This window comes from Mytilus trossulus, chromosome 6 (genome assembly GCF_036588685.1).
Source record: "Mytilus trossulus isolate FHL-02 chromosome 6, PNRI_Mtr1.1.1.hap1, whole genome shotgun sequence".
NCBI lineage: Eukaryota > Metazoa > Mollusca > Bivalvia > Mytilida > Mytilidae > Mytilus > Mytilus trossulus.
This window is the reverse complement of record NC_086378.1, coordinates 74,755,138-74,770,014: the sequence shown is the minus strand read 5'-3', so window position 1 is coordinate 74,770,014 and position 14,877 is coordinate 74,755,138. Positions and strand designations below refer to the sequence as shown.

At 30.5% G+C, this 14,877-nt stretch overlaps 1 protein-coding gene across 1 annotated transcript in view; it reads right to left on the bottom strand.

Moving 5' to 3' along the window:
- The window catches only part of LOC134721843 (uncharacterized), an 83,813-nt gene that overhangs the window by 10,633 nt on the left and 58,303 nt on the right, over positions 1 to 14,877 (bottom strand). Inside the window, exons 11-13 of the mRNA XM_063585092.1 lie at positions 14,226 to 14,364; positions 4,053 to 4,175; positions 833 to 1,027 (exon numbers count right to left, since the gene is read on the bottom strand). Coding sequence (XP_063441162.1) covers positions 833 to 1,027; positions 4,053 to 4,175; positions 14,226 to 14,364 — 457 coding nt within the window. The remainder of the gene's footprint in view (positions 1 to 832; positions 1,028 to 4,052; positions 4,176 to 14,225; positions 14,365 to 14,877) is intronic.

Sequence of the window (14,877 nt, the reverse complement as noted above, 5' to 3'; positions counted from 1 at the left end):
CACGATTTTGATCTTTGTGTAGTTCGACGAGTCAATTTATTTGTTTTCCTTAAATTATCATATCTCCTTTATACCCAAATTGAGTTTCCATGGACATACTAAAGCATGAAAAGCAAAGATACAAAACAAAAGTGATATCAACAGTTGAAGTAGAGACACAAAACAACTTTTATATTGGTTTCATTTCTTATGTTATTACATCACATTTAGAGGCAATGTTCAATGATGTAATTTTCACTGATTGACCTTGGGTGTAACTTATTCATAAAAAATACCTGCAAATTGGTCCATTAAAGCTTAGTAGATGAATTAATTAGAGGCTATCAAAGATGTTGCACAAGACCAAATTTAATAAAAAAAATAAAAAAAACTTTGATATTAGTCAAGATAACCAACCACAGATAATGTTTCTGCATTGAAACAGGAACATGTGAAAGGAATAAACTAACAGAAGATAATTATAATACACTTCTTTTATTTCTGAAAATTTTCATTTTGTGAAGACACCCATTGGTTCAAAATATCTCAGTTCATTCATGTATTGATGTCGGAAACCAAGATAACAACTATCCAATACAGACTCTTTCAGTAATCACTAGTTATAAGGACCAAATAATTGAAACAACCTAGTTTGACAGTCTGGACCTCATCAGATATTCACTGTAATCAAAATATTCAATCAGTCAAACAATATAAGTAGGTATGAGACCAAGTCAATTCAACAACTTAGCCAGCCTGGAACAAATCAGAAGTACACTATACAACCATGGTATAGGGACAAGAGAATATATCCTTTCTATTCTAGACCCCTATCAGAAAAAATATTTAATACCTTATCTAAGAGATGATAACATTTTGTGGTACTCTCTATCCTTTCCCTGGTGGTCTCCAGTCTATGCGTGAAGTCTTGTAAATGTTTCTTTAGGGTCCTGGCTAATTCTTTGTACCCTGTAGCATCTTCAAAGTCTCCTGATTGGGCTAAAATACTGGCCTCTTCTAACAAATCATTTCCTTTTTCTATGAAAGACTGTATAAATAATAAAGTAAAAATAAATGAACTACAAAATTTAACTGTAAAAAAAGATAGATCCAATAAATTAATATGTCCTGAAGAGTCGATGTACAAAAGTGTGTCACAAAAACTGTTATATGCCAAGGTTATCTGATTTATTGTTTTTAAAATCATTCTGATTTTATATATTTAGAGAAAAACAGAACTGTTACTGTGTACAGAAAAAAAAATATTGAGAAAATTGTATGTTTGTATGTAATGTTAGCTAGCTGTAGCTGTCAATTTCCAACTCCCAATTTAGATATCAACAGACAAATGCAATTGAAAGCTTTCCTTTTAATCGGATTCTATCTAGACAAAAATTATTCACCTAGGGATTCTAGCTATCATTCTCAATTACAGAATTTTAGCTTTATTACTACAACATAAAAACAGTACCATATAAAACTTCTTTATCAAGTTCTTATCCTAACTAATGACACGTACAACATATACTTAATTTCAGACACTTTCACGAAAAAAATCAAAATAGCTAAATCAATAAGGGATATTCATTTCAATCAGATCAATTTCTACAAACCCAGAAATGTCAGTGATGTGTCAGTTTCTAATGAGATATCAACATTTAATATTTACACCAATCTAAAATAACTTAATTTAATTGTCAGATATCTTATCCTTGACTAGCACATACCCATTATATTCCAACAATGGGAATGGGGCCAAATTATTTTATTGCATTTCAGATGATAATTTGATGAATTCTTCCGTAATTAATTTCTCTTATTCAGCTGAAAACAACAATTCCAAGCAATGTTATCACTTATAAAGAGGGAGTAGTGTTCTATAACAGGAATAGAAGGCCTTGCAGATGTGTTATGATTGATTTCAAATTAAACCCTTGGCCAAAGCAAAGAATCTTATCCAAGTGACAAATGATCAAACCTGATGCTGTCCTTTTATTGATCGTTACTAACAAGTTCAGTGTTAATTTGCTAAAGGCATTTTAAGGCCTTTTTTGATTAATTTAGCTCAGAAATGGTTTTAATTTCCTCCTTGATACAAGACAGAAGTACACATCATTATACAGAAACAATTTCTTATGACATGGTTTCCATATGATGAGCTCTTCTAGTATGTAAAAAATATAAAGAGTTGGGTATACAATAATATAACAGCTGCTTAACATAGACAACTACAGAAAAAAGCAAAGAATCCTAGAGTCAAATGAACATTCTTCAACAATAGGCACAAAGATTGCAAATTCTGGCTTTTTTTAAAAGCCTTTTATTCTTATATAGCCTTATCTTATGTACTAAGTTATGAAGTAACCTTCAACTAAAAATACATATGCATTCATTACATACATTACATCCAGTTTTGCAGAAAAAAAGGAAAAATAATTATGCACATTAAATACCTCAGATTATGTTTGATAATCTGATTCTAGCCAGTAATTGAGACATACCATGTAATTTGTAAATACAGATTCAGCCTCACAAACTGTCTTCCTTTAATAATAGAGTTAGGTTACCAGAAACAGTGATTATCATTTTTTTTTTATCAAAATGTAACCCTTAAGATCTTAAAATGTCAATCTATATTTACCATTAATAGTTAGCTATTCTTAAGTTGTGATACAGATTCAAATAATTTGTGTGTGATCTTTTTACTTAGTATTGAATTACTTAACAATGTCTCTCATTAGTACATGCCACTTCCAGCTATAATATTACAAACAATAACATTTTTTTTTTATATCTGCCCTAAAGTAAAGGAAATCATAAATTTTATATCTGTAGTCAATTCTGTATTTTGTTATTGATGAAAGCAGTTTTTAATCCCTCTGGCTATTTTTTCCAATTATGTCCTTCTGATATAAGTTTTAGTGTAATAATGAACACAAAGGAGTAGGTCCGGTAAGACCTCTTTTTGGCCCCAAAATATAGCAGTTTTACAAAATTGTTAAACAGTAAACTTTTAGTTATTTGTTGGACAGTAGAATGCTTCTGCTACATAAATATGGGCTGTTGTTGACAATACAGTGAACATATATAACGTACCAGCATCATTAAGTCATGCTAAATCACTGAAATCTTCAAAATTCTAGCATTTTAGTTAAATTTTAGACGGTTTTCGTGTAAAACGAAAGTGGCCACATTAACATTAATATGTAAGTTGTATTTGGTGATAATACATAACATATATAAAGGTTGAGGATGAACACGGATGCGGCCACTTTTCATTTTTTCATCTGAAAAGTGACATTTTTCGGCACATTTTGTAGATTTTTCATACTTTAAAGCTTGAATCGGATCATTTTAATGACAAAATCAGTTAAAATCTTGAACATAAACTAATAGAATCAAATGAAATAGACACTTAAGTGTTTAAAAAGTGGTCAGAATCTTTCGTCAGATGAACCTGAAATTTGAGGCCAAAATCGGTCCTTACCGGACCTACTCCTTTGCAAGAATGTAAATAGTCAAACAAGTCTTTTAAGGATTTGGAATGTCATATCTTTTTATATTTCCAAATTTCTGTAAGTGAGATATACCTCAATACGCTTTAAATTCTTTTATTTCAGACTGGTATTTATAATTTTACTTATTTTTATGAATATATTAGACACTTATGTATATACTCAACATATTCAGACTGAGCAAAATTAATTACAAGTTATTATGGTTAAAAATATGTAAAACTTTTGATTAACATTCAATGTAGGTCTGCTGTACCTTCAACATTTTTGGTCATTCCAGTTATTTTTTAAGTACCTCATTTGCTAGGGGTGTGGTTAGATTAGGAGTAAGTATATAAAAGAAAGATAAAACTATGATATTTCATATGCATCCTTATCAGCTTGCACTTAATAAAAGAACATCTGCATGCACTATCTTTCACATGGTTGCACGTAACATGCACATGCATTCTGTAATAAGCAGAATCAATCATTTAAAAAATTTGTAAAAATGATTTCTAGTATAATAAATAATAATTCTGGCAGAAAATAAAAACAAAATGTTTATGTTTGACTTACCATTGCGCTGAAATGAAATTTCTCAAAGTCTTTCTGTTGAGATCGGATGGCTTTTAGGTTGTCGGCCAGATTGGCATAGCGGTCTGCGATCTGTCCACCATGGCTCTTTAACCAACTGATGACCTGAAAAAGAGAGGTCAGGATTAAGTAAAACAGACAGATATATAAGTGGGAAGATTATTGATCCAGCGCTCAAATTAATAAAAATCTTTTCCTGTTCAATGTGATTGGGAAATTTCTAAAATGATGGCTTTTTCCTTTGACTTGAATTCTATAATTGTCACTTTAGTGACCACGATTTATCTTTATCAAGATGGTTGGACAAATGGGTTTTGGAATTGGATCCAAATACAGTTAGCTATCATTAAGTAGTTAGTATAAAGCTATTCATTAACACCATAGTAAGGTCTATTGATGACTTTCTCATAAATCAGACAGTACAAGTTAAGATCAGATCAATTTATCCATGACTGAACTCTGGTTAAAAAAAGCTACATTTCTAATAAATTTGAATCACAGATTTTTTTTAATACTATAGGCAGGTATAAAATTGAGAAAGGAAATGGTGAATATGTCAAAGCGACAACCACCCGACCATAGAGTAAACAACAGCCGACAACAGCCGAAGGCAACCAATGGGTCTTCAATATATATATATACGTGTAGGCAATGACCTTTTCATCATGTCATTGGACCCCTAGATAACCCGGGTATAGAAGTATTAATTGATACCTGAACATTTTTTATTCTGTTTTGAAAACAATGTAGAGGGCCTATCTTATGATAGAGTGACCCTTGTTGACAGAGCCGACAGCGCTCAGCATATCAAAGAACCCTCACAACAACTCCTTGAGGGGTCTAGACTCTATAGGTATCATGTCAAGGTCAAATTTTGTCCCTACTAAACATTTAATATTTAAGTGGCAAAAAAACATCTGTCCGACATCTTATTTACCCATTCCTTATAGTACCACATCTTAGGGATTACTTAAAACTTCTCATCCAGAACAAACATGTAATATTTGCCACTGGAATATAGGCAAACAACAATTTATCATTAATGTATCTAATCTTGTTCAGAATAATCTATACCTTGAAATTGTCTATAGTCATTTGGCAGTCCTAATTACCTAATATAAAGTTCTTGTTGAAAATTTCATATTTGAAATTAAAGATTTTTTTTAACAAGAATGTACTTACTCCAGAGAACATGGATGCCCCACTAGCATTATCATTTTCTATGTTCAGTAACCAGTATAATTGGGGTGAAAACTCTAATTTGGTATTAAAACTAGAAAGATCATATCATAGGGAACATGTGTACTAAGTTTCAAGTTGATTGGACTTCAAATTCATGAAAAAGTACATAGACCAAAAGCTTAACTCTGAAGCGGGACACTGACAAACAGACAGATGAACGAAGGAACAGACAGACGAAAGAACAGCATAACAAATGAAGAAAGGAGAGGGAGCAAAGACCAGAAAAGATAATGAAATACAAGACCTATGACTGTATGCTAAAATATAGACACATTGTAAAGTCAAAACTTGTTTTTAACTCATGCATATGTGATTACATCAGCAGTTTTAACAATAACATGGGTGCAGTCATTAAAATGAAGATAACTTTAGTATCACTACATAATTATATACATATTAATTAAGATTATGACTAATTGGTTGTTGTGGGCACCTGATGTTCAATACTAATTGACACCTCATGGACTCTTCCCTATACCGAATGCAAAATAAGATTTTTGTCCTTTACACACTAAGAAACTAAGAAGTGACAAGAGATTTGTTTGTTTTTTTTGGTTTTCAATGCAGACATGATGGCCAAGGGAGCTGAGTGAACATTTTGTAAAGAAAAACAACAGGAACCTCTTTTTTTGGACTATGAAAGATTGGCGCTCTATTTTTATTAACTTCTATCTAGGTTTTCACATCTCTCAAAAGAAAATGGCTTGAAAAATGTTACCACTGTTGCATATGGGGAAAACCATTACAGCTTGCAATCTATAATTTGAGTCTATTGCTGTGTGGGTATCATGAACACTACTTGGCAACAATGTACAGTAAATTTAACCATTGTTTTAAACAATGTGCATCAAGAGGGTATACTGAACCAATACTGTTATACCTCTTGAAAAGCCATAAAATAGAAATGTACATTGTAGGCTTACCTATATAAATGTTTGCAGCAATATTTCTAACAATGTTCAATAACACCCCCATTAAGAACTATAAAATCATCTACATCAACTCAATACAACATGTTGTACACATTCTTTACTGAGGTCCAAACAGGAAAACCAACAGGTAAAATAGATATTGTTAATGTAGTTTTAAAAGTTTTTATTTTTTAACTAAAGGTAATTGAATATTTTAAAGAAAACAACACCATCTTTTAAATGAATAGTATTCATATTTTAAAGAACTGGTGTCTTTTGGGGACCAGATACTTCCTTTATGTTCTTAATGTATTCAATTGTTAGGAGAAATAAAGATAAGCGTGCTTACACTGAAATGCCTCCCTGAAACTGTCTCACCTGCTTTTATAAATACTGAAATGATATCATTTTTGTTGAATTTTCTTAAAGAAAAAGGGTTTTCTACAGGAACCACATAAACTTTACATAATCAATGATCCATGTTAATGAGGTCAAGGTTAGATGTAACCTTTGATATAGGCATATCTCAGATATGTTACAAGTTTTATAAAAGAATGGGCTATTACCATAATGGAATGAAGCAAAATAAAGGAGAATGGTAAAGCCTTTTTTTACATTGCATTTTATATGACATATCATCTCATATTTTATTTAAAATCATACTACATAATTTGGGTTTCTCTCTTGTCACATAAATTAATAATCGTTAGATTGATTGATTGTTTGTGTTTCAACGTCATTTTTAAGTGTTTTTTTTAGCTATTTCTGGGTAGCCAGTTTTTTGGTGGGAGAAGCTGGAGTGCCTGGAAAAAAACACTGACCTTGGATAGGAAAGCTAACACTCCTAATCAATTTAGATTGTAGTTATAATCCTTAGAACATATCTAACTGAATACACTGGTCTTTCATTGAGGGAGTCCTTCGATGATAGTCTAACGAGACCCAACATCTCAATAACATATGCAGAATCTTCAGTTGTAATTCATTTATGTTTTCATCCTTATCTAAAGTCAGTCAAAGATAACCTTTTATTATCAGTCTACATTTTGCACTTCAATTAGCTTAATTATTTTTATACTTTAAATTTTTCTTTTTTTCTACATATCCAAGTCAAAACCTGAGTATTCATTTTTATTCGGGGAATACCAAATGGCAATATCATTTTTGCTGTGGATATAGATGAACCGAGAATGCATGTGAAGTGCAATGAAATGCTAGGTTTCTGACTTTGGCAAAACCACAAAATCAAATATCTTTTCAAATACAAATGTTCATTCAAGTTCATCAACAAAAAAACTACAGTATTTGATATTTACACAAAACAAAAAGTTCACCTTGCTATCAAATTTAAACTAATTTAAGTTTGAAAAAATAAATTCAAACTGCCAATTTTTTTTTTGTCTCATTTGGTAATGTGAAAGAGCAAAGATTCTTAGATAAGCAAAGTATAAAATTTGAAAGTTTACAATGAATGTACTAAAACAAGTATAACCAACTAATTCTTGATTTCAGCTACCAATATGTAGGTACTGATTTTATGTTCAGCTCTAGCAAACAGCAAATTGATAAAGAATAAAATTGAGAATGGAGGCTGTCATGAATAATAATTTTCTATTACTTTTATCTGCACTTCCTAACAACTAAAATGTCATGTCTGATTACACCATTTGCTAGTCAATGGTCCAGACTGCTAAGTCAAACTGAATGCAAATTTTCTTTCAAGTCCAATTTCATTTGAATATAATTCAATATTTCCTGTATTTGCGAGGGGTTTCCGTTTTACGTTAGTGTGACATGCAAGTGCAATATTCAATAATTTCATATTATTTTTTTTTAAATTGTTTTATTTACAAGCAATAAACTAAATAAATAGAATGGCCTAACCCTAGTCATTAAACACTTTGCATGAACAAATAATAAAAGAATACATTACTTTTGTGTATAAAAATCATGATTTCCAAATATCTTGAATAATTTAGCCAAAAATATGTCTTAATTGCCACAAAAAATTTACTGCCACAAAAATATACTGGGACCTGCACCTGAACACTAAAAATCTATATTTTTTTATGAACAGATAGAATGAGCACTCTGAAGAAATTTCTTTTAATCTCTGATATCTAAATAAATTACTTACAACATATTCCAGCATTCGATCATACATTCTGGATTTTTTTTGCTCACTAAAATACAATCTCAATATCCTTTAAAAATTACAAATATACAATAATTTGTCCTGCAGACAGAAATGCATCCACATTACACTCCAAAAATTTATCAATATTAATAATCTACTGAGGCACAAGACTGACACACTTCTCAGATATTATAAGCCATTAAGATTATAGAGATTTCAAAACTTGCACATCTTCAAAACTTTATCAAAGTCTCCATAGAAACTGCAAGTTATCAAACAACCTTGTAACACAGATGACTATGATTCACTATCATAATTCATATTTACCAAAAATTAGGATCAAAGAAGAGAAGCTGCCAATACATACAAAAACATCAGATATCTATAAAATGGAGAAAATGATCTCTGTAATTTTAGTAGAATTGATGATGATAAAGCCAAGAGATAATATAGGCTTAATTCTAGATTAGATATTTGGTGTTAGACTCATAAAAACAGATGTTTTTAGTCATACTAAAATAAATAAACAATCTAGGGAACTTATTAACCATTCTGGACATGTGCCGTCTGCTGTGAGAACATGTTTTTATTCATTTTTTACAGTGTATCATTAACCTTCCAATTAGTCAGATGATATTTCTAATGATTTTTCATGCTTTCCACCCCATCATTATGCTCATTAATCAAAGATTTTTCACTGTTTGAAATAATGACTTTACTTTGAAACATAAACTTTCTTCTCAAAATATTTTTTTCTTTATAAAAGCACAATTAAGTCAAACAAGATCAAGAGTTTTAACTAAGGTATCCACATTTGAAACTAGACTCTTACAGCAATAACTTTATTATTGAAAATGGCAGATATCTCAATTTACCTCTTAAATCAAGAATGTGTTTAAAATGTAAAAGAAGGACAATGAAAACCACTTTCTATTACATACAGACAGACAAAAGAAAGTAACAGACTTATGGACAGACAGTATAAACAAACACACAAACAGAAAAAACATAATGCCCCTAAGTAGGGCATAAAAAGTTATGCTGATTTTAGAATCTAAAATAATTCAAAAAATATGATCCTATTATTTTCATTTCTTATCTTATCTTACCACGAATGTTGATTCAGAAGTAAAACATTTGAATCTGGATTTTTTTAAATGATGAATGATGTAATTAATTTTTTTAATTAGCCATTATATAAAAGCAACGCTGCACTACTGACAAAGGATGGTTTGAACATATGAGAAATGTCATACATGTATGATGTAACAAGATGAAGATGACTTTAAAATATTCTCTGATATCTATCCATAAGCACTGCTTGCCTTGTTTTATTTATGATTTTGAGATATAGAGAGGGAGTTTCTTGGATACAATCTTATCAAAGGGGGATAACCCTGAGAGGAGATTATAAATGAAACCTCTTGGAGTCCTGGTGTTTGAAAGATTATAGATTGTATAGATATCTGAATTTGCTATTGACAACTTCAATGCTTAAAACATGCATTTTCACTCTTCTCTACTGAGAAAAACCCATATCAGTTGAGTACCTTGAGATGGAAATTTATCACAAGCAGGATCAAAGGAAATTTAAAAACTGTAATAAATGTCCCAGTAATGCATCAGTCATTCATATTTTAATACAAACTACTTAAAATTGTATTCCAACATTTAGGAATTTATTGCTTTGGGATAATCTTATCCATCTACTAGTTCAAAGAACCTTGTACATCTAGGATATTTTTCGAATATATAATTAAAGCAAGACCACTAAAACTTTAAAGGGTTGCTGTTCTTCACACCAGAAAGGTCCAGGACTTCTGACTTTACCGTACTGACCAGTCATACGGTTATCATACAGACTGCTGACTCAGCAAAAAAAGTATATGTACTAATGGCTTATATAAACAAACAGCAGACTGTGTCAATCTGTTTTTGAAGTTCTGTCCAAGAATGCTGGGTTAATATAGACCTAATTATCAATGGACATTATACAGTGACTGTGCCAAGTAAGAAGTTATTGATGGGCATAGTAAAGTGATGAATGAAACATACCAAGGGAGTGACTTCACAGATAAGACTAGTGGGTAGGTATGTTCTTGGTATGGCTCTTCAAAGGATATTACAGTTATGACTATGTTTTTCTTTTAATGCTCCAATAATTACTTTCCATCACCAGTAGCTCATTATTGAGTGCTATTTTATATTTATAAAATATTAGTATGAATTTGAGATCACTGTATATCCATTTTCGATAATATTTGATAAAAAATATTTTAGTATCCATTAAATTTGTTGTGTATACTGTATCTTAGGATTTACAAGAATTTTATTTTTTTTAAATTAATGTGATACTCTACTACATTCCACATATTTTGTCACGTAAAACAATTGAGTTAAAATTTATTTTGGGCAACACATAACTAAATAACGACAAATGTCAAAATAAAAAAAAATAATACTGTGCTTATAAATGAAACAAACATGACACTTATAACTCAATAAACTGTTGCTTGACCCTGAGTTATAATTAAGTATATCATGTATATCCAGACATATGTAAATCAATATTCCCAACATCTATATATAGTCATACGAATAACAAATATATTATTATATTTATACTGGTTTTGTTCTTTAAAAATAAATAAAATTTGACCCATTATAATCAAGAAAACAGTATGAATTTAACTTAAAACACATAATAGGTGCCTAAAGGAACATTAACGGTCAGTTTACACTGACTTTATATTTATTTTCTACTACTTTTTACAGCATTCTTGCTATTCTAATACATAACAGGGACAATTGGAAATCAAACTCCAATAATTAGAAAATCAAGACTGGTCACAATACCCCTCAAATTTACAAAATATATTACAGAGATTGAATAAGAGATTGATAATGAATTGAAGATTGATCCTACACCTCATCATTGTAGAAAATGGATACAAATCTTGTAAGTTTCACAGCCTCACACAATTACAGCCAATACCTGATCAATAAGTCATACATTTCATCAAGTTACGTAATGAAGTCAATCGATTTCAACACTGATGTTACAATGGTGAGAAACATATGGATAATTCATTGATCTCAAATGTTTACATCCAATATTTTCTCATGGATTTTCCTTGATCATCATTTGGTTGAGTAAAATGCACTGAAAAATTATTATTAAAGTCCTTTTTTACAGAATAGAGAAGAAGTGATGGAAGGGGTTAATACTGATCTAAAATGTTTACAGCAAATATTTGCTCAGGGATTTTCCTTGTTCATTATTTGGTTGAGTAAAATGCATTATAAAAGTACAGATTTTTTTTTAAAGAACACCTTGAAGTTGAAATGGGATGGGGAGGGATTTGTTAGGTTGATTTTGATCTCAAATGTTTCTCCAAAGACAACATAGCTCCTACTTTTCTACAGGTATAAAGCATTGCCCCAAAATATATACATGTCAACCTTAAGCTTAATACGAACAAAAAAAATCAACTGTCCAAGCTTTGATATCATGGATCAGAAAAAGCTCCTTTCAACTTTCTGTTTTTAAATACCTTTCAGGATCCTATGGTTTTGTCAAATTAATACAAACCTTCTAAAATTTGAAGCTTTAAATTTAATTGGTTGATGAAAGAATTATCAGAACTGAGAGTAAAACTTAGTGTTCTCAGATCCTTGATACACAAGCTTGGACAAAGGATCAGTTATTTAATCAGTTGACTCTAGACCAGACATTAGAATGTTCAAATTTTTAGAACTTTTTCAGATGAAATTTTAGAAAACTCTATGTGATGAAAATGTTCACTATTCAAGTGAAACTGCACTCTGCAGGATATATACTAACCTATTATTAACATTTTAAATGAGAAAATGTCAGCGGATCTACAGTTGAAAATTTCCAAATTAGAGCTCCAATCATGGTTTCCATAGATTTTCATTTGTATGAAAGCAACAGTTTCTCTGCATGTTGATATAATGTGCTTAGAAGATATCTTTATAGAATGCAATTAATTGCATGTCTGCTAAAAAGACTGAATATTGAGTGACAAAACTCATCTTCAAGAAATTGTCTTAATTGATTGATTGAAATTGGATCTTAAATATGTCAACCAAAACAAATCTCTGCAAATAATTCATTATACAATTTTATACTAAAGAGCAACCCAATATTCAAAAGATTACTTTTGTGAGTTAAATTGTGCTAGAGGAAGAACAACCAAAGCAAAACTCAGCAAAGATATTATCAGCACACAATAACAATTATATACCAAATATAAGTTCATTAATTTCAAAGAGGGCCGACAATGAAGAAAAAAAATCTACAATATTCCCCAAAAAAGTCAAAGGTGAAATTGTTATCCAAGAAATTGTAATTTCTAGGTCAAATAGAATAAACATCATTTGTAATTATACACAAAATATCTAAAGCATCTACAAATAGGAGGAATGACAACAGTGGGAAAAACTTCATTTTCATTTAATTTGGACAAGTAGGTCAATTGGAATAGATTTCCCCTAACAAAAAATATCAGCTAAAATAATGATATGTACTGTAAGATTGGAGACAGCCAGTTGGTTTACTTAAGTGTTTTGAGATGATTTTTTTAAGTAACAAGATTTGAATATGACCACTTCAGACAACTATTAATGTCAAGTGTCAGCAATAACTGACACTGGTCCATTTGGTTCAGGTAACCTTAAATTTGTATTCCACAATTGGCAAATAAATTTATTGGACAATCACTCAACTTTTTTTGGATTATCTTTTTTAAACTGAATAATATACCAGAGGGACCCAAGAGGCCAGGGCCCCGCTTTTTGTTGGAAAAATTTAGATAATTATTTAGAGAATCGCTAAAGAATGGCTGGAGCAAGCCCCCATTACGAAAATTTCTGGATCCACCACTTAAAAGATCAGTGATCTCTTTACACCAAGTACAAATCATTTAGTAAACATCATATGACTTAATTGTAGTATTATGGTATTACCACAGGGAAGGAATTAAATGATTCACAAAATAAACACTAACCATAATTGCTTTGACATTTATAATAATTATCTAAAATTGCCTGGATCATATTTAACAGTACAGTCAAGGACGATTATCTCCCTTTGAAGTTAAAAAAAAAACAACATTATTTTAACGCCCTTTTTAATATTTAGATTAGTTAGAGAGGATGTTCTATGATTTCATATGAACCAAACCTGATATGCACTCATGATTGTACATGTATTGCAAATTAGGATTCAGTTTAGCTCAGATTACAAAATTTGTATCTTTTCCATTGATATATTTCAATTCAATGTTTATCAGGAGGACCATTGAAATATCAGGAAAAATGTTAAAATGTGGACCACAATGAATGCACACAAACACACAATGTGGAAAATTCTTCAAAAATTCTTGACCATATCTATATTGCAATTTCGGTAAAAATTCCGTATGAAAGATGTCCAGTACTTAATCAGGTATATCACAATGCAATATATTTATTCCAATATAGATTGTCCATATACTGTTGAGGAAAATTGATGATACCAATTTCATCTTCCTGACATATGCTTCATCAGATTTCTTCAATGCAATAAGTTTGTGTAACCTAATATTAGCATCAAAACCAAAATGGCTTACAAAAGTAGAATATAAAATTCATCTAGGGTCAGTTTGATTGATAAAAATAACAGTGTTAGTAAATTTAGAAGAAAATTTAAATGTTTTTTTAATAATAATTTGATAAGCAACATCAATTGAGTATTGATTATGCAAATAAAGGTTAGATTATCTCCCTTACATTACAAAATAAATTTGTGAGGATATATTTTACATGCATAAATGGCTCATATAATAGTTTAAAACAACAAACCTTATTACTTTCTTCTTCGAATTCCCTGAGATGTAAACATTTCTCCAGTTTCCTCAATCTGTTTTCTGAAAGCTTTACTAATTTCACCATACTGTTCTGTAACTGGATGTATAACTGGTCAACTGTCCTCATGCAGTCCCTAAAATGGTTAACACAAAAATATAATTGGTATTGATGATTTCTCTAATATTCTCATGCAGTTCCTTCTCAAAAAACTTTGTTAAATTGGTCTAAGAAAACTGTTCAGCTATTGTTACACATATTTTCCTTTAATTTAGATTCTAAATATCTATGGGTCTAGTAATGTTTTGTTAGAACAATCGATTGGTAAGAGTGCAAAGAATAGAAATATTTATGAATATTATTGAGTTCAGTGTTAAAACAAGTGAAACTGCAGTCTACTGCTCACTGATGAGACCACCTCCACAACTAGATAATTTCAATAGTTTAAAAATATGTAAGTGATTAGTAAACAGAGAGGTGTTGAGTGATGAATCTGAAAATGCATCATACAGTATAGCTGACTTATATATACCCTGAAACCAAATTTCAGAAATCCTTGTAATGTAGTTCCTGAAAAAGATGCAATGAAATAAAATCATGGGATGAATGGACAGACAGACAGACCAGAAGTAAAAAAGTATACTCCAGC